Genomic DNA, 20537 nt, shown 5'->3' with positions numbered 1-20537 from the left:
AAGAACTGTATTCATATGCATTAACCTATTTCCTTAAATATTTACTATGCATTTATTTCATACAAACCCATATTAAAACACTTAAAGCTATTTTTCAGATTTTACAAATGACGATGATAATTTCTTAAAACTCTAAAGTAATTTAGGGTGAATTTTGCCTCTGTGCAGAGGGTCAGTGCAAGACCTATGCATATATTCATAGATTCCAAGGCCAGTAGGGATCATTGTGATTATCTAGTTTGACCTTTTGTATAATACAGGCCATAAAACTTCGACAAAATAACTCCTTATGAACTAGAGAAGATCTTTCAGAAAACCATCCAATCCTGATTTAAAAATTGCCAGTGATGGACAATCCGCCAGGACCCTGGGTAAATTCTTCCAATGGTTAATTATGCTCACTGTTAAAAAACTTACACTTTATTTCCAGTCTGAATTTGTCTAGCTTCAACCTCCATATATTGGATCATGTTATACCTTTCTCTGCTAGAATGTAGAGCCCATTACCAAATATTTGTTCCTATGTAGGTACATATAGACCAGTGGTGGGCAACCTGCGGCCAATGGGCCGAACATGGCCCGTCCGAGTAATCTGCTGGCAGGCCAAGAGACAGTTTTTTTACATTGACCGTCCACAGGCACAGCCGCCCACAGCTCCCAGTGGCCACGGTTTGCTGCTCCTGGCCAATGTAAACAAACTGTCTTGCGGCCTGACAGCTTATTACCCTGACAGGCCACAAGCGGCCTGTGGACAGGTTGCCCACCACTGTTATAGACGGTGATCAAGTCATCCCTTAACCTTCTCTTTGTTAAGCTAAATAGATTGAGCTTCTTTGGTCTATCACTACAAGGCATGTTTTCTAATCCTTTAATCATTCTGGTGGCTCTTCTCTGAACCTTTATCAACCTTTTTGAACTGTGGATACCAGAACTGGACAGTACTCCAGCAGCAGTTACACCAGTGCCAAATAAAAAGCTTAAGAGCCTCTTAAGTCTCACTTAAACATTAAGTTGAGGGTTTTAGTGGGATTTAAGTGGTGCATAAGCTTTGTGCTGGCCTTTCTCTGCGCAGGGTGGATTTCACCCATGATTTATGACACAATCCATTAGCAAAACCTCTTTTGTAAAGATCTGGCTAGTTACACTCTCAAAATTAGGGATGAAACCACTAATAGCTAACTACAACTTGAGGGCAGCTGAATGACACTCAAGAAGATGGTGTCACCTTGAATATAAATATGTGTGTGTGGGTGAGAGTGAGAGAGTGCAGCTACTCGATCACAAGAAATGAATAGTATTAGTTGAGAGAGGAAGTGAGGTTCAGCCACCATCTGCCTAAATTTCTGTTTTCAGTCTCTGAGGCTAAAGTCTCTCATAAACAAAACAAAAGAATGTATTCATACAAGGTTAAATGTTCAAAACACAGTGGCTCCACTATGTCTGCAAACTATGAACATGTATGCAGAAAATGGTAACCATTATCTGACCCAAAGCCAAGTGAAATCAATAGGTCTTTCTAATGATGTCAGTGTGGTTTGCATCAGACTTCATGTATGCAGGTAACTACGTCTTTGTGTGCACATTCTTTGCACGTGCAATTAAACTGTAAAACTTTGGAAATTTATTCCTTATTTTCATAATAGTAACATTTAGTACGTATTAACGTTTTACAATTTCAGAGCACTGGACAATATTAACAAATGAGTTCTCACATCTCTGTGAGATAGTTAACTACTCTATTATTATCTCTGATTTAGAGATGGGAAAACAGAGATTTAGAGAGGATGAGTATACTTGCCCAAGGCTCAGCCCACAGGGTTTCTCGCTTTGAACTCTTAGGCCATGTTCAGAAAGAGGGTTCAGAGAAGAGCCATGAGAATGATTAATGGATTGGGAAACTTGGCTTATAGTGATAATCTAAAGAAGGTCAATCTATTTATCTTAACAAGCTGTCTGTAGTATATATTACACTGGTCTACAATTTTTGAGACGTCATCTGCTTCAGAGATAAAATGTGATATTTATTATGTATTTTGATGTGCTGAATTCAAATATGACAATTAAAACAACTGATTGGAGCTGTTTCTAAGATATTTAAGTTTTTATATTTTATGTCTATGTATATTGTGTAGATAGTAGAGTTTTAATCATATATTGTAAACCTAGGTCTTTTCATGTATTTATGGTTGCTTTCCATGATAATATTTCACCTGTCCTGTTTATGTAACACTTTAAAAATTAGCAAAAGGGTTATATAAATAAAATGTATTATGAAACAAAAGGCAAAAAACTAGTATGTACACAGTTTAGTCCTATTCAGTGTCTACTCGGTGCTTCTTGGCTTGTCTCTTGTATTCATTAAATGGAGCATCTCTTGTCACTGTCCAGCAATAGTTCTGCAAGCATTGATGGGCTCCATTTGCCCTGATAGCCTGCCAGGAGATTCCACTGCTGTAGTCTGGAGCCCAACAGCTCTGCCTTACTCTTGGGTAGTTCCAAATCCCTGACAAGGTCATTCAGTTCACCTTGTGTTAGGAGGTGTGGTTCAGAGGAGGAGGATGGGAAAAAATGTGGGTCCTGTGACCTTGATGGTTCAGGACCAGAAGTTTCATCCTCTTCCTCTTCCTCGTCTGACTCAAGTGAGAATTCTGTGCAACAGGAAGCGGCAGTCCTTCTCCGTGGGGTACTGGGTGTATAGCTGATGGAATGTTTGGATAAAGCACAGTCCACCTTTTTCTTCTTTGACACACCTTTCCCAGCTGGAGGCACCATGCAAAAGTAACAATTGCTGGTATGATCTGTTGGCTCTCTCCAAATCATTGGCACTGCAAAAGGCATAGATTTCCTTCTCCTGTTCAACCACTGGCCAAGATTTGTTGCACAAGTGTTGCAGCATATGTGCGGGGCCCACCTCTTGTCCTGATCTCCAATTTTGCAGCCAAAAGAAAGGTGATAGGCTTTCTTAACCATAGTGGTTATACTGCGCTTTTGTGATGCAAAAGTCACTTCACCACAAACATAGCAGAAGTTATCTGCACCGTTCACACAAGTACGAGGCATCTCTGCTCACTTTGGCTAAACAGAAATGTGTCCCTTTGCAAAATCAAACACTGACAAATAAGAGAGCACGGCACTGTATGATTTCTAGAGCTGATATAGGGCAATTTGTTCAGCAGAGTGATGTAAGCTTCCTTATGATTGCATCATCCATGACTTCTAGGAATAACATGATGCAATTCATATCATGTATGATGCAATACCAGCTGCAGATTGCATCATTCATTGTTTTGCCTCAAAAGCAAGTACTGTCCAAACCCAGTCATAGATTTATTCATAGATCCAGTCAAAGATGTATTTTAGTCATTTCTGATTTAAATTGAGATCCCTTCCCTTTATAACTCACTTATCCTCCGCCATTCCCAAGTCAAGGGTCGTATATACTGACCCAATAGCATAGCTTGAAAACTAGAGTCAATCAACAATTTTAAGCATTATTTTCGTTGTCAGTGACCCAGAATTAGTAAAGTTGGACTACATTTATTTCAGAAGCATTTTGGCTGTAGAGAAGTGTTATTAGTTTCTATGCTTGCAAGTTTGGCAATCTGTTTCAAAAAATGAATGTCTGCTCAACAGATTTTTTTCCACAAGCGCTCACAGCTGTATTAGTGTATATACCCTTCTATGCATATCTTCCCTTTTATAATAAGCTGCTCTCCTTTGGCACTAGACAGTAAAGTAATATTTCTCAGTGCCATTCTGTACACAGGCTGTTGATTCCATCGTGTTACTGATTTGTTTTTATTTGCACCCAAAGGCCAAATACTCTGAAAAGCTAGTCTCGTGACTTGAAATTTGCCTTTCACAACTAGAACACTCATGACATTTCACTCTGAGATGCTAAGTTCTACACCAACTTCACATTTTCATTTATGTAGCAAATATCCTATAGTGAACATGCCAATTTGCAAATGCTTTGACTAAGGTTTTAAACAATAAAAAAATTCCTGTACTTTCTTTTAAACGTTGAGCTACTGGTCAAGTTGTAAATGTGGCACAGTTGAAATCGTCCTTCTATATCCCGGCTAACAAAATGAGTTTTGGAGAAGTGAGGCAACTTACCAACCTTTTCCTTTTCATTCATAATATGACATCATAGCCAAGAGCTTTCCCTGAAATGTTAATTACAGTAACTCCTCAATTAACCTCACCCTGGTTAATGTTGTTTCATTGTTACGTTGCAGATCAGTTAGGGAACATGCTTGTTTAAAGTTGTGCAATGCTCCCTTATAATGTTGTTTGGCAGCCGCCTGGTTTGTCCACTGCTTGCAGGAAGAGCAGCCCGTTGGAGCTAGCTGGTGGGGGCTTGGAACCATGGTGGACCAGCAGCCCCCCATCAGCTCCCTGCTCTCCAAAATTCCCTGTGTGGCAGCCGCCCAGCAGGTTATCAATTGCCGGCACTTCAGCTGTCCCTCCCCGCACTGCCATGTGCTGCTCCTGCCTTCTGCCTTGGAGCTGCTCCCGGGAGTCTCCTGCTTGCTGTGAAGGCGGGGGGGGGAGAAAGGGGGCTAATGTCAGGGTGTCCCCCTCCCTGCCAACAATGCCAACGTGGCTAAACAATGGCATAAAAGAGGTGTTTAGAGACACAAAGACATCCTTTAAAAATTGGAAAATAGTGAGGAAAATAGAAAGGAACATATTTTCTAGCAAGTCGCATGTAAAAATATATTTATGTAGGTCAAAGAAGAATTTGAAGTGCAACTAGCAAAAGACAGAAACTAAGAACAAAATTTTTTCTAAGTACATCAGAAACAGGAAGATTGCCAAACAATCACTGGGGCCACTAGACGATCAAAATGTTAAAGGAGCACTTAAGAAAGAGAAAGCCATTGCAGAGAAGCTAAATGAATACTTTGCCTCGGAGTTCACTGCAGGGGATATGAGCAAAATTCCCATACCTGAGCCATTCCTTTTAACTGACAAATCTGAGGAACTGTCCCAGATTGAGGCATCATGAGAGGAGCTTTTGGAAAAAATTGATTAATCAAACAGTAATAAGTCACCAGGACCAGACCAAATGGTATTCACCCAGGAGTTTTGAAGGAGCTCAAATATGAAATTGCATAACTACTCACTGTTGTACATAACCAATCACTTAAATAGGCATCTGTACCAGATGACTGGAAGATAGCTAATGTGAAGCTAATTTTTAAAAAAGACTCCAGAAGTGATCTTGGTAATTACAGGCCGGCAAGCCTCATTTCAGTAGGAGGCAAAATCGTTGAAACTATAGTAAAGAACAGAATTATCAGACACATAGATGAACACAGTATGTTGGGGAAAAGTCAACACGGCGTTTGTAAAGGGAAATCGTGCCTCACTGATTTATTAGAATTCTTTGAGGATGTCAATAAACACATGGACAAGGGTGATCCAGGGGATACAGAGTATTTAGACTTTCAGAAAGCCTTTGGAAGGTCCCTCACCAAAGGCTCTTCAGACAAAGTAAGGATTCATGGGATAAGAGGAAAGGTCCTCTCATGGATCAGTAAGTGGTTAAAAGGCAGGAAACAAAGGGTAGGAATAAATGGCCAGTTTTCACAACAGAAGGCGATAAATAGCAGAGTTCTCTAGAGACCTGTACTAGGACCAGAGCTGTTCAACATAATCATAAATGATTTGGAAAAAGGGGTAAAAAATAAGGTGGCAAAGTTTGCTGACAACACAAAATTATTCAAGATAGTTAAGTCCAAAGCTGACTACGAAGAGTTGCAAAGGGAATCTCAAAAACTGGGTGACTGGGAAACAAAATGGCAGATGAAATTCAATGTTGATAAATGCAAAATAATTCACATTGAAAAACATAATCCCAACAATCCATACAAAATGATGGGCTCTAAATTAGCTGTTACTGCTCAAGAAAGAAATTCTGGAGTCATCTTGGATAGGTCTCTGAAAATATTTGCCTAATGTGCAGCAGCAGTCAAAAACGCTAAGAGAAAGTTAGGAATCATTAGGAAAGGGATATATAAGAAGACAGGAAATATAATGTTATTATAGAAATCCATTATGTGCACATATCTGGAATACTTTGTACAGTTCTGGTTGCCCTGTCTCAAAAACTAGATATTAGAACTGGAAAAAGAGAGAAGAGCAAAAAAATGATTAGGGGAATGGAACAATTTCCATATGAGGAGAGAATAAAAAGACTGGGACTGTTCTGATTGGAAAAGAGATTGAAAGGGATACGATAGAGTTCTATAAAACCATGAATGGCAAGGAAAAAGTGAATAAGAAAGTGTTATTTACCCCTTCACATACCACAAGAACCAGAGGTCACCCAATGAAATTAATAAGTAGCAGGTTTAAAACAGTACTTCTTCGCACAACTCATAGTCAACCTGGGGAACTCGTTACCAGGGAATGTTGTGCAGGCCAAAAATATAACAGGGTCCAAAAAGAATTAGGTGAGTTCCTGGAGGATAGGTCCACCAATGGCTATTAGCCAAGACAGTCAGGAATGCAATCACATGCTCTGGGTTTCCCTAAACCTTCTACTGCTAGAAGCTGGGACTGGGTGGTAGGGAATGGATCACCCAATAAATGGCCCTGTTCTGTTCCCTCCCTGTGAAGCATCTGGCACTGACCACTCATGCCGTATGGCTGTTCGTATGTTCTGAACTTCAAGACGCTAATCTGTTTATTTTGTCAAAAAGAAGATTGAGAGGTGACTTGATTACATTCTACAAGTACCTTCACAGAGAGAAAATACCAAGATTAAAAGGCTCTTTAATCCAGCAGAAAAATGTATAATATGAAGCAATGGCAGGAAACTGAAACCAGACAAATTCAAATTGAAAACAAGGCCCAAGTTTTGAACAGTAAAGATGATTAACCATTGGAACAAACCACTAAGAGAAGAAGTGGATTTTCCATCTCTTGTCTTCAGATCAAGGGCTTGTCTACACTTGAAAACATTACAGTGATAGAGCTGCACTGCTGCAACTGCAGTGCTTCAGTGTAAACACTACCTATGCTAATGGGAGGCGTTCTCCCATTGGCGTAGGCAATCCACTTCCCTGAGAAGTGTTAACTAGATTAATGGAAGAATTTTTCTGTTGACCAACTGCTGTCTACACACTGGGGGTTAGGTCAGCATAACTACGTTGCTCAGGGATGTGGATTTTTCACACTCTTGAACAACATAGCTATTGTGATGTAAGCTCCCAATGTAGACTAGCCCCAAGAATGGATGCCTTTCTAGAAGGTATGATTTAGTCAGCTCAATACAGGGGTAACTGGTATGATATACAGGATGTTACACAAAAATACCCAATTATCCCTTCTGGCCATAAAAATCTATGAATCCATTAACTGTTTCCAAATCTAGTTCTTAGCCCAGTATAGTTGATAAGATTAGCTCCTGAAAGCACTAACCTGTTACTTTACTGAAGCTGACCTGAAAATCCATAATAGACCTAGACAATTTTTCCTTGAGTATTAATACAGTAAGTATGCTTTTGAGCCAACATCTGGGGCTTGCTTTATTCATTGCTAAGTGCCAAGGAAGCTCTGGTAGAGCTGTCTGGGTATGGAGCAGAATATGTCTATCGCCCTTTTTAAAGCATCCTGTTGGGAGGGAGGCAGCTCCACTCTGACTCTAAATAGGGCTATGGCTTAATAATACAATTTATCCCTAAATCTCTAACTCTTGTAGTTCCTAAAGTATCTGCTGCTAAAATCATGTCAGAACTGAAATGGAGTGGAAAGCAATACAGTAATCGGAATGATGTGATTTTAAAGCAGGGGTGGGCAAACTTTTTGGCTTGAGAACCACATCTGGCAATAGAAATTGTATGACGGGCCTTGAATACTCACAAAATTGGGGTTGGAGTGTGGGAGGGGGGTGAGGGATCCAGGGTGGGGCCAGAAATGAGGAGTTCAGGATATGGGAGGGGGTCCGGATTGAAGGTGGGGAGGTGAGGACTCTGGTTTGGGATGCGGGCTTTGGGGATGAAAAGTTTGAGGTGTAGGAGGTTGCTCCGGGCTGGGACTGAGGGGTTTGGAGGGTGGGAGGGGGATCAGGGCTGGGGCAGGGGGTGGGGTGCAGACTCCGGCTGGGCGTGTGGGCTCTGGTGTGGGGCTGGGGATGAAGAGTTTGGGGTGCAGGAGGGTGCTTCAGGCTGGGATTGAGGGGTTCAGAGTGCGGGAGGGAGATCAGGGCTGCAGGGTTTGGGGCATGGGGGGTTGATGGGGTGCCAGGTTCTGAGCGTCGCTTACCTCAAATGGCTCCAAGAAGCAGCGGCATGTCCCTTCTCTGGCTCCTACATGGAGGCTGACCCGTCCACAGGCACTGTTCCTGCAGCTCTCATTGGTTCTGGTTAATGGGATATGTGGGGGTGGCGCTTGGAGCAGGGGCAGCATGAAGAGCAGAGCCCCCTGGACGTGTAGAAGCCGGAGGGAGGGCATGCCATTGATTCCAGGAGCCGTGTGGAGCGACCCCCAATCCTGCTCCCTGGCTGGAGCGCCAGAGTGGGGCAAGCCCTAGCCCCCGCTTCCCAGGGGGAGTTCGAGGGCTGGATTAAAATGGCTGGTGGGCTGTAGTTTGCCAACCCGTTTTAAAGTCTGATATCTTGTGAATAGCCAAGAATAGAAACATTTGCCAGTACAAAAGCTTTTGAGGGCAGAAAATATTTACAAGCACTGAGTGAGGTTTTCAAAGCTGATTCAGCTACACAACTCCCATTAAATAATTAAAGGTTCACTCTCCTAGTCAGCTTTGACAATCTCAACCACTGTTCCTACTGGGCTGGTGAGCAAATAGAAAAACAAAATTCCTGCTGAAAACACATTACCTTAAATCAAAAAATCACCCAGTAAAGGTTTTTTTTAAAAACTTCAGTGTAGCTACTATCCTATTACAGGATACCAAAAATATTCTTTTTTTTTTAAAATTGAAACAATAGGTAAAACACTTTAAAAAGATGTTATATCTGACTTTCAGCTAGACCGATGTTCAGCATTCCACACACAGAGGGTTCACTTAAGACATTTCTGTTGGCTTGACAGAGATTTCTTGTTCCAGCAGTATTCTCCATTTTAAGTGCAAGGAACCTCTCTCAAACTGGTGGAATCTTTCAAAATAAAAGAAACGTTTTAAGTTTGGCCACTGTAAATATTATATTTGATAGAGGAAATAACATCTTTTTACATGTCTACAGTGGTTGCCTACTGTAGTCACATGATTTAGTTATCTAAGGAAATTGGCAAGTTTTTGAAGAAGACCAGCATATTGGATAAAAACCTTAGGTAAGTGTATAGATCTGGATATTTTGCTCCCGTTTTATCCCTGTTAACACATTTTCCTTTGGCAAATCCACTAAGAGGAGACCAGTAGCTGTTTCAGAGAAAATACTCTTTTCTGATTGACCACCAGTAAGCGCTGATGGCTGGAGTAATTCATATGCTCTTATTGGGCCAAAGGCCACGTAATAAGAGTGTTCTCTCAGCCAGACTATCCTTAATAGAATGATGCCTTGTTTGGCTCACAGGCATCTTTCTGAAATACAGTGAAATTTGGATGGGCCATATATTTTAAATCTAGTTCCTGTTTCAGAAAGACTGCAATGTTAATCACTTTAGGTTGGTTTAAAATTTTAAAAAGGCAAATACAATACATTTAGTATATTTAACCCAGTTACTGGCGCTTTATATAGGGAGTCAAATTCTTTCCTGTTGCATTCATGCACACTGCTGATTTCAAAGCTGTTGCATCCATGTGGCTGAAAGCAGAACTTGCCCCAGAAATGGAGCTCAGGCTACGTCTTCACTACCCGCCGTATCAGTGGATAGCAATCGATTTCTCAGGGATTGATATATCGTGTCTCATCTAGACATGATATATCGATCCCTGAACAAGCTCCTATCGATCCCAGAACTCCACCAACCCGAACGGCGGTAGCGGAGTCGACATGGGGAGCCGTGGACATCGATCCTGCGCCGTGAGAACGGTAGGTAATTTGATCTAAGATACTTCGACTTCAGCTACGTTACTCACGTAGCTGAAGTTGCGTATCATAGATCGATTTCCCCCCATAGTGTAGACCAGCCATCAGTAGCCGAGTGGACATAAAAAAATGACAGAATGGAAATTAAATCAGAAGGAACTTGTCCAGTGTCAGAAATAAGCTACAGGATCATGAAGGCTATTTTTCTGGCTTTCAGAACTTTTTCAGTAAACTTGAATGATGGTAGCATCCCAAATAATTTATTTTTCTATGACAGTCAATGACTGAGCTACTTTAGCCTAATAAAATGAAGATTCATCGGCCTTATTTAAGCATTTCTTTACTTGGCTGAGACTTTCATTGCTTCTCTTCATTAACAATAAGCAAAATAATGAGAAAAAAAGGATCTTTTCTTCTCTTCCCTCCCTCCCAAATTAACATTTCAGATAAACATATTTTCCCCATTATCACTGCGCTGTGCTTATCAATCTTGCCAGCCCTGCATATGCCAACATGATTTGAATGTGGCCTCATACAAAAACGTTATAGGAGGGAAGTAAATCTTTGCTTCTCTGTTCTAATGTGGAAGGAATGTGGGCTTTCCAGCCAAGGTTTGGATTTTGTCTTCTCCTATTTATTTTAAATCTTTTCAGACAAAGAAGACGACATTCACTGTTGCACCCATATTGTTAACTTTTGAACTGAGGTGCTTAAAATAAAAATACATGATTAGCTGGAATTTGTATAATCTGAATCAGGGAAAAAAGCCTGGCTAGGAGCCCCTGGATGTCCTGGTTTTAGTGGCTATGCAGACCCCAATGTATAAGATACAATTGGCAAAACAGGACAGAAATACAGATGGTAACATTTAAATACTATGGGTTTGTGATTTTTTTCATAAGTCTTTGAAGAATATGTGCAAATCAGAATTATGAAAATTATTCTCCAAGATGGATGGGAGACAGAGCAAGAATGCTGAGCTCAGTGAGACATTAGCTAATAGCATTCAAGTAGAGTCTAGCAGGGATCAGTTCTGGGTCTGTTCAATATCTTCATAGATTATCAGGGTTGTAAAGGACCTCAGGAGGTCATCTAGTCCAACCCCCTGCTTAAAGCAGGACCAATCCCCAGACATATTTTTGCTCCAGATCTCTAAATGGCCCCCTCAAGGATTGAACTCACAACCGTGGGTTTAGCAGGCCAATGCTCAAACCACTGAGCTATCCCTCCTCCTGTAAAGGTTGTTACAAGGAAGACAGAAAAAAAATGTTCTGTTTAACTTCTGAGGCTAGGACCAAAAGCAAAGGGCTTAAATAGCAACAAGGGCAGTTTGGATTGGACATTAGGAAAAAACTTCCTTTCAGAGTGGTTAAGCACTGAAATAAATTGCCTAGGGAGGTTGCAGAGATTTTAAAGAGCAGGTTAGTCAAACACCTGTCAGGAACGGTCTAGATAATACTTAGTTGAGCCTTGAGAGCAGGGAACTGCACTAGAAGACCTCTCAAGGCTCCCTCCAGTCCTACGATTCTATGATTGTTCACCCTTCTCGCAGATAATTAGGAAGTTGGAGATTTAGGGCCCTAATTCATGAAGTCAATGGGACTTAAAGGTCGGCACATACTTATGTGTCTTACTGTTTGTGACACTTTGAAATGAACCCTAACCTTTAGAAGAAGAAAGTCTGCAAATGAAACACTTGGAAAAAGCCATGGAAACCCATCAGCGCAGGGCTTCTGCTTTATTGAGAGAGTGAGGCTCTGAAATGGGCATACAAGGTGATCTGCACCCAATGTGCATGGTGGAATTGGGCTCTGCACTGGTCCTGCATGGCCCACCGTGGAAAAGTGGTTGGGGACAGACCAGGGATGTGACGACTGGTGTCTATCTGACATCCAGATCTTCTAGAGTCTAGTTCATGAGCTCTCAATTGTGTGGTTGCAAACAGGTGTCACGCTGCTCTTCCTATATTGCTAAATGGGAGGGAGATCCTGGTTAGATGGGAGGGGAGAACTGGTGTGTATGCTGGTATGGAAAGGGTTTAGAACCACTGAGGCCTAGTCAGCTTTGAAAAATGTATTTTAAATATCTACCGTGTAACCCTCATTTCAGCACATTCTGAGCTGATGGACTCTTCTGAGCAGAGCTTTCATTCAAAGGTGGTGAAGTGGTTACATAAAACTGATATGAAAGACAATCATCTCACTTCAACCTCCTCTGTTTCCATGACTAGCAACGGGTTTGACACACAAAGTTTGAATACAAATGCTGATCCAAAGTTAAGGTGTTTGGATCAGGCACATCTCTATCCATGGCTCACTATCTTGTTGATTGATTTGTTTTCAATTCTGTAATTCTCTTCTCTTTTTTTATTACAATCACCGTTGTCATCATAGTTTGCTCCTGGGTACCATGGTATTTGTCATATATCCCGTCTGGCATGGCAAAGCAATCCACATACACAGAGTGTTATGGGTGATTACATTTTCTAATGTGAAGCCAAGAATAACTCTGATCCAGCTATAATAAATTAATCCCCACAAAGAGTCCTACATCTTGAAGTATAACATATCAAAGGTGATTACATTGCTGGCAGAACTAGGACATTTGAAAAACTAGCTCACCCATAAAATGTGAGACGCAGGAATCCGATCCGTTTGCCAAGTTTAACCAACTCCCCCTGTCTAGTGGCAGCTCCTGTTAACAGCACAATTCCTACTTTTTTAAGGGTGGAAAGCCACTTGCATGCACTTTCATCACTCTGTAAGACTTCTTCAAAAGACATATTTGGGAGCTGCAGATCTGAGCCCCAATATTTACATTCTGTAAGACAAAAAATATTGAAGCAAACTTTTAGTTATTATCTTTATTATTTCTTATTTGTATCACTGTAGTTATTTCCATGTTCAAGGTTAGGACATATTCACAATATTAAACTATTTAAATGTAACGCTTTGTTTTTGTGTGTTTCTCAATATGATCCCAGTTCTGCAATTAGATTTGCATGACAGGACCACGTGGAGCCTTTGGTATGTACATATCACAAATCAACAGTTTTCTAGAAGTAAAATACATCAAATAAATGACATTTTAAACCATGTATGATCTGAAAGGAATATTGTACTGCAAAACATAAAGCAGAAGTGCCTCTCTCTCTCTGAATATACGGACCAGAAGAGTGAAAACTATCAATATTCAGTTTCTGTAATAAAAACAATGAGCAGTACTTGTGGCACCTCAGAGATTAACAAATTTATTTGGGCATAAGCTTTTGTGGGCTAAAACACATTTCATCAGATGCATGGAATGGAAAATACAAGATATATATATACATACTACATGAAAAGATGGGGTTGCCTTACCAGTTCTAATGAATTTATCCTCACCCAAAACTTTTTTACATTTGACGACAATGTATACCTTCAAGTCAGTGGCACTGCTATGGGCACCCATATGAAGCTATAGTATGCCAACATTTTTATGGCTGTCTTAGAAAAATACTTCCCCAGCTCTCATCCCCTAATGCTCTCGTCCCCTACTCTACTTGCACTACACTAATGACATCTTCATCATCTGGACTCAAGGGAAAGAAACCCTTGAGGAATTCCACCAGGATTTCAACAATTTCCATCCCGCCATCAACCAGTCAAGCTCTAAGATACAACTGCATTTGATCCAATCCCTCAGCACCTATAGGATCTCTATCAAGCGTTGTTAAAACTAATACCCACCTGCTGAAGTGAATAAATAGATTGACAGAGTCAGAAGTGTACCCAGAAGTCACCTACTATAGGATAGGCCCAATAAAGAAAATAACTGAACGCCACTAGCTGTCACCTTCACCCCCCAACTAAAACCTCTCCAGGGCATCGTCAAGGATCTACAACCTATCCCGAAGGATGATCCCTCACACTCATAGACTTTGGGAGACAGGCCAGTCCTCACTTATAGACAGCTTCCTACTGTATTTTCCACTCCATGCATCTGATGAAGTGGGTTTTAGCCCACAAAAGCTTATGCCTACATATATTTAACACTATTTCACATAGATGGTATTTTGATAATTTAGGCCTAAGATGCTAAGTAACCTTAACATAATTAGAATATGGAGAACACTCAATACTTAGCAATGATTCAGCGAAGAAAAAGAATTTACATTCTGGCCACTGTCATCAAAAATGATTTCTAAAAGATGTTAGTTCGCATTGGGCCTATAATAAAATAAATTTTATATATATATATATATATATATATATATATATATATATATATATATATATATATATATATATATATATATATAAAAATACTGTTGCCTAAAAAGGATGGTTATTTTCTAGCATCTGAGAAGATGTTGCAAACAATAGAGAACAAACAAAATTATGAAATGTAATTAAGTACTGATAACACCTTTAAACATTATTTTAATATTGTGCATTCCTGCTTTTTAAAAGTTTTCAATTTTTTTTAGCAAGGGAATTTTACCTATTATAACTTCATTTTTTAGTACTTTTACAAGGAAAAATCCTGTAGGTAAAAAGCTGTAGCTAAATGACATGAAATTAAATAAAAATGGGGTGATATCAGCCGCTAGAAATGTTTGGATTTTTAACCATCACTTCTTATTTAGAGCTACAAACAGTGGCTACTATTTATGAATACGTTACCATGCCACAATATCTGAGGCACTGTACTTATCCCTCCTTCACAGTCTGAGGAAAAAAGGACTCCTATTGACTTCAGTGAGCTTTGGTTCAGGTTCCAATTGCTGTATCTAGATAATTCACTGTAGTAACAGATGGTAAATACTGACCTTTTAAAAGTGATCACTGTCCCTGCAGAGCAACAACGTCTGTAGTTTTCCAAGTTACCCGTTTGGACCAGGATCCCCATTTACATACAACACTCTCCCTTTCTCTTTGTTGCTCCCTCTTTATTTTTAAATACTTCCTGGATTTTAAATGCAGAAACTAAACCAGCCTCTGATTTGTCACCAAATTGCTGTAGATGAGATTTCTGCGAACCCTAGGTTTCATCCACCCTGGTGCATTCAATCACTTTCCAGTTATGTGGAGAAGTATAAGTGAGGGTAATGGGCATGCACCAAGGGGAGACGGTGGATTCCTCTCTAGCCACAAGACTGTAGAAAATGTAGGTATATTATATTTTTACTAATAAATGTACAAATATATTTTTAATATAGCACCATAAATGTACCCTGCATTTTACAAACACAGAGAAAGACATGCTCCTTGCCTCAAAGAGCTTTTATTAAAGAGCCAAATTGTGGCTGTCCCCATTGGGTGCATTAGTGGGGGCAGATAACACAGGGAGTTGTTTCCCCTCCGTCTCCAAGCAGAAGGCAGCCGGAATGCTGAAGTATGTGCTCCTGAGTGGGAGACTACTGTTGACAGCAGCACTGTGCACTCCAAAAGTAACATGATCAAGTGAGCTGTCTGGAGGGGGCCTGGGCAATGTTTTTTTCAAGGTAGAGTACGTGCCACTTCTGAGAGTGCTCCCATAAACATTCTGCAGAACATCTCCAGTCATTATCACGCTGGAACTACAACTTCATCACTGAAGGATTAAGACTAAATGCAGCCCTGATCCAGCCTAACCCCTCCAGCCCCAAAGAAAAACAGAGGGCCCGCTACAATAAATCAAAGCCTTTCCTGCCCCTCCCCAAAACCCTCTGCTTGTTTCCCATGCATTTCTATTTGATTCAGATAAAGAAACTTTTTATAATCTGAAAATCACTTCACTAGAGTACAAACATAGAAAACAGGCACATCTCCACTTCTGTTCTGGTGCAAGGCCAAGCACAATGCAATCCTTGTGTTCAGGGAGGGTAGCTACTGCACTGGCCTCTTCAATGTGGGCTCAGGAAGGGATGGACCATTGCCATGCTGCCCCCTTTGCATCAACAACATTGGAGGGTGTGGAAGGGTGCACAGCACATGCTGTAGAACATTGGCTTAGCAGCCATTCTTTCCCTGCACTCGGAGGGCCACTGTGCCTGGGCACTTTGCTTGCCTGGAAATCCACTGGGTTGTCAGACTCTGCATCATGTCCATCCCAGAGCTGTGTCTCAAAGACACAATCAGTCCTTGCATATGTATACACGACATACATGCTATAAAACATGAGCGAGGGATTCTGTTTTGCTCCGCTCATGGAACTTGGACGGACCTGTCATCGATATTACCCCAGTAGTGAGGCCACACACACAGCAGCTCTGACGTCTAAGGGGAAGTTTTTGCTTATTCAAAGGAGAGCAGGACAATCATATCTATGTGTCATGCTATTCCATATTTCAGAGGAAAGTAAACCCATAACTTCCCAATTTTTCAAAGCGATACATAGGTTTTACTCATCCAATGGGACAAATATGGCCAAATGCTACGTACCCCTGAAAATTAAGGGTTATTTGCTAATATGCTTTCATATAGTTTCAGCAGCCCAAATGCTCCTAAATCTAGCATGGATATTCTAAGGATGCCTTAAGCCTATAGTCTGAGCCAGCAACTCGGTAATGGTTGCTGATTTCCATGTTTAACAACATTGTTTTCTTTACCCCTTACCGAGTCTTAAAGCAACCACATTTATTTGAGTTGGAGAGTTTAGGAACAGATAAGCTTCCTAATACAGAGAGATATATGGGTCCCAGGGGAATGCTGTGTTCAAAATGAATTAAAAGTACATTAATGGACTGTAACTAGAAGAAAACACTCCTGGGCTCTTCATTGGGTTCTTTCTTTTCTTCGGGTTTCCCTGAGGAGGAATGTTTTCTGCATTCAGACAATATGTTCTGATGCCAGTTCAGAAAAAAAAGATTTACAAAAAGCCAGATAGAAATTTATAGTTGGAAAAGAAAGTATAAATTATATAGTTCTGTTGTATTAGGGTAGATTTTTCACAAGTGACGAAGAAATACATAAATTACAAGAGACAAGGTTTTGCATGAGATATAATACCTAGGTCAGCTTTTCATCGTGGGAAACTTTATAAAGTTTGACTACAGTTATTTTCAATTCAAAATCACTGTAAGAGATACCGCAAATTTTGGGCTAGACTGTGGCGTTCAAAGACAGAGCTAAGTAGTGGAGGATACTCTGAGCAGCAGTTCCTGGAGTCATTCTGCTTACAGCAGACAAAGACAGACAGTAAGCCTCCAGGAGGGCTTTAGGAGAACATTCAGAAATGGTGATTACTACAGCACTTAAAGCCATGGTCTTGCACCCATTAATGTCAGTGCAAGTTGTACTACTGACTTCAGTGCGTGCAAAATCAGACCCCAAAATAATGCAACATAGAATCCCTCCGCCACTGACCTTGGACAGACATCCAGTGCAGAAGACAGATGAGGACATGGCAATGCCCCCCACAGACTAGCTTTTGGGATGTCTTGCTTCACAGCTGACTATGCCTCTCCTGTGCCTGGGGGTCAGGCAGTGTGAGAATCTAAATCAGAGGTCTCAAACTCAAATGACCATGAGGGCCACATGAGGGCTAGTTCATTGGCCTGAGGGCCACATCACTGACATCTCTTCCTCGCTACCCCTGGCCCTACCCCCACTCCACCCCTTCCATGAGGCCTCGCCTCTTCCCAAAACTTCCCAGCCCTCATTACAACCGCTTCCCCGAAGTGCCCACCCCAACTCTGCCCCCTTGCTGCCCCCAGAGGGTGCATGAGGGGTGTTGTGGGGGCTCAGGGCAGGGAGTTGAGGTGCAGCAGGGGGTTGGGGTGCAGGCAGAAGGCTCAGGGTGCAGAACGGGTGTGGGATGCAGCAAGGGTCTCAGGGCAGGGTGTGGAGGTGTGGGGTGCAGCAGGTGGCTCAGGGCAGGGAGTTGGGATGCAGGAGGGGTGTGGAATGTGACAGGGGGCTCAGGGCAGGGGGTTGGGGTGCAGCAGGGGGTTGAGTTGCAGGGAGGGGGCTCAGGGCAGAGAGTTGGGGGGTGGGGTTCAGGACGGCTTTGGACTCCAGGGTGGCAGTGGCACACACTGGGGCTAGGGTAGGCTGCCGGACCCCGACCCTGGCCCCAGCTCCGCTCCACTCCAGGAAGTAGCTCGAACCATGCCCCTGTGGCCCCTGGGGGAGCGGGACGCAGGGCTCCGCACGCTGCTTGCTGTGCCTCCAGGTACCTCCCCCGAAGCTCTCGTTGGTCGTGATTCCCCGTTCCTAGCTATTGGGAGCTGCGGGGGCGGGGGGTGGTGGGATGTGCCTGGAAGCCAAGGAAACACATGGACGTAGCCCTCTGCTTCTCCCCCCCACTGGCCCCCTGGGCTTCCGGGATGTGATGCCAGCTGCTTCAGGAGGCAGCACGGGGATCAAGGGGGCAATCCTGCGGCTGTAGTTTACCCACCCCTGGCCTAGAGGTAGGCCCGGGGGGTGGGTGTGGGCCGCAGGAAATAGCCCCATGGGCCACATGTTTGAGACCCCTGATCTAAATTCTGGCTGCCCCTGCACCCTTTCTCCTCTAGTATGAGCCCATACAAGTGCAGCCAGAATCTGGACCATTATTTAGGACAAAAATGTGGAAATGTGGGACAGCCCTTCTCCCTCTTATTTTGCTCTTCTTTTAACTCTCATCCTCCTTCCTATTCCTGTCCCCTCCTCTCCTTTCATGCCAAGGGGCATTCTTATATTTAGGGAGACTCTGTGTGTTATGCGAGCAGCCCCTAAGCCTCACTGACAAATGCATAGCTGGAAACCAATCTGACTCACTTGTGTGATAGTACTATTAAAATATGTATTAGAATAATTGAGGTGTTTCAGACTTTATAAAATGCTTGTGAGTTGCTGCATGCATTAATCTCACTTCTTATATCTGTAGCCCGCATTATAAAGTAATATTTAAGTGTTTTCTTTGTAACTATAAAAATGGTTGCTATGAAACTGAAAATGCCCTCAGTTAGAGAAACATTACCAACTGTGAAATACTAGTTTACCACAAGAGGTGTCATCTCCTGCCCAACAAAAGAAGGCCCATAGAAACCAGATGAACCAATGTGGAACATCAGTGGACAAAAGACTCTGTTGACTGCTCTCTCTACACCCATGAAGAGGGGATGTGCACAGACCCTCATCCCATCACAGTCTGAACTCTGGGGGGAAGGGAACAAAAATCCCTGACAGAGGGTCTGTACCACTAGGCTGCTTGGAACTTGAAGAGGGCAGTACTGATAAGCATAAGCAAGGGATCCCCAAGCTGCTTAGCTTGGGTTAGCCCCAAAGGTCAAATAGCAAAAAGCACATCACAGCAGCTTCTATTACTTTTTAAAATCTAAGACTAAATAATTTGTGTGTGTATGTTTACCTGCTTTAACCTCGTAAATAACTCATTTTTTCCCCTAGTTAATAATTCTGTAGTCAGGTTACGACAAGATTAGCTAGGACCTAAAGTACAACTGACCTGGGTAAATGAGTCATCCTTTGGGATTGGGAATGGGAATGGGAGTAACCTACATATTCTTGTGATTTTTGGTGTACGGCACCATCTATCACAAAGGCAAGTTTGCCTGGGTGGCAAGATAGACTGGGGTACCCAGGGAGACTGTCTGTGACTTCAAGGTAAGGCTGCTGTAGTGTTTGTTGCTTGGTTAGTGAAATCTAAGTATAGAACTCAAACCAATTTGGGGTTTGTGTCCTACTTCTTCCTCCTGCCCTGAGGTTGACACTCATATTCATGAGCCACTTCAGACAGCTTGACACTTTTTCAAAAGAGACATGCCTGACATGGGTCCCAAATACTGTATGGGCTTTCTCCTCCCAGAATCCTGAACATGGGGCTTCTCACTTATGCTCAGTGATGGATTTTTATCTTATATACGGTCTTTTTGTTCTAGCCAACCATTTCCCTGTTCTCCAGTATTGAGGGGAACTATGAGTCAGCATATAGCCCAGGCCCGAGAGGAGGCTGAGGAAGTTCCCCTAAAATGCAGACCTCTGTGCAACCACAGGCTTGACATGTGCCTATAGCTGGCCTTCCACCTCCTTCCTCTTCCTGATTTATTGCCCCTTTCCAACTCAGTGTGGAAGCTCTGCTCATGCCATTCCCTTCACCATCAAGCCCAGTCCTCTCATTTTCAGCCATACTCATCTCCCTCTGCCTATAGCACTTGGACACAGTGAAGCAAGAAATTCAGTGAGCCTTTCTCACACTTCAGAACTACCAAAAAGAAACTATGATGGTCTGAAATACCATAAAGGTCCAGGTACAAAATTCTATTTCTCGTAACATGTACCAGGTACAACAGTGATGAGCACTGTAGCAATACCTGTAAAGAATAGGACAGAATGGTGTCATTTAGCTGCCAACTTGAGTAAGGGACAGTGTGGCATTGTATGGGCCCATGGGGAACATGGACAGACTGTGCCTTCTGGCTCCCTTGAGAGATCGTGCCTGCAAATAGCGCAGCATGCAGAGAACTGTGCAATCCTTGAGCATGCTACAGCCTTTTCCAACTCCTACACATTGTAGCCATCTCAGTTTGTAGACTGGTGTACAGATGTGAATCTGTCATGGCCATACCAC

The 20537-nt window shown here is 42.2% G+C and overlaps 1 protein-coding gene across 5 annotated transcripts in view; it reads right to left on the bottom strand.

The window, feature by feature from the left end:
* Positions 1-20537, bottom strand: part of BBOX1 (gamma-butyrobetaine hydroxylase 1) — an 88814-nt gene that overhangs the window by 20845 nt on the left and 47432 nt on the right. For all 5 annotated transcript variants that reach the window (XM_030560196.1, XM_030560198.1, XM_030560195.1 and 2 more), the window contains one exon: positions 12626-12824. In XM_030560196.1, the coding sequence (XP_030416056.1) occupies positions 12626-12824 (199 nt within the window). The remainder of the gene's footprint in view (positions 1-12625; positions 12825-20537) is intronic.

This window comes from Gopherus evgoodei, chromosome 4 (genome assembly GCF_007399415.2).
Source record: "Gopherus evgoodei ecotype Sinaloan lineage chromosome 4, rGopEvg1_v1.p, whole genome shotgun sequence".
Classification (NCBI taxonomy): Eukaryota; Metazoa; Chordata; order Testudines; family Testudinidae; genus Gopherus; species Gopherus evgoodei.
This window is presented reverse-complemented; position numbering and strand designations above follow the sequence as displayed.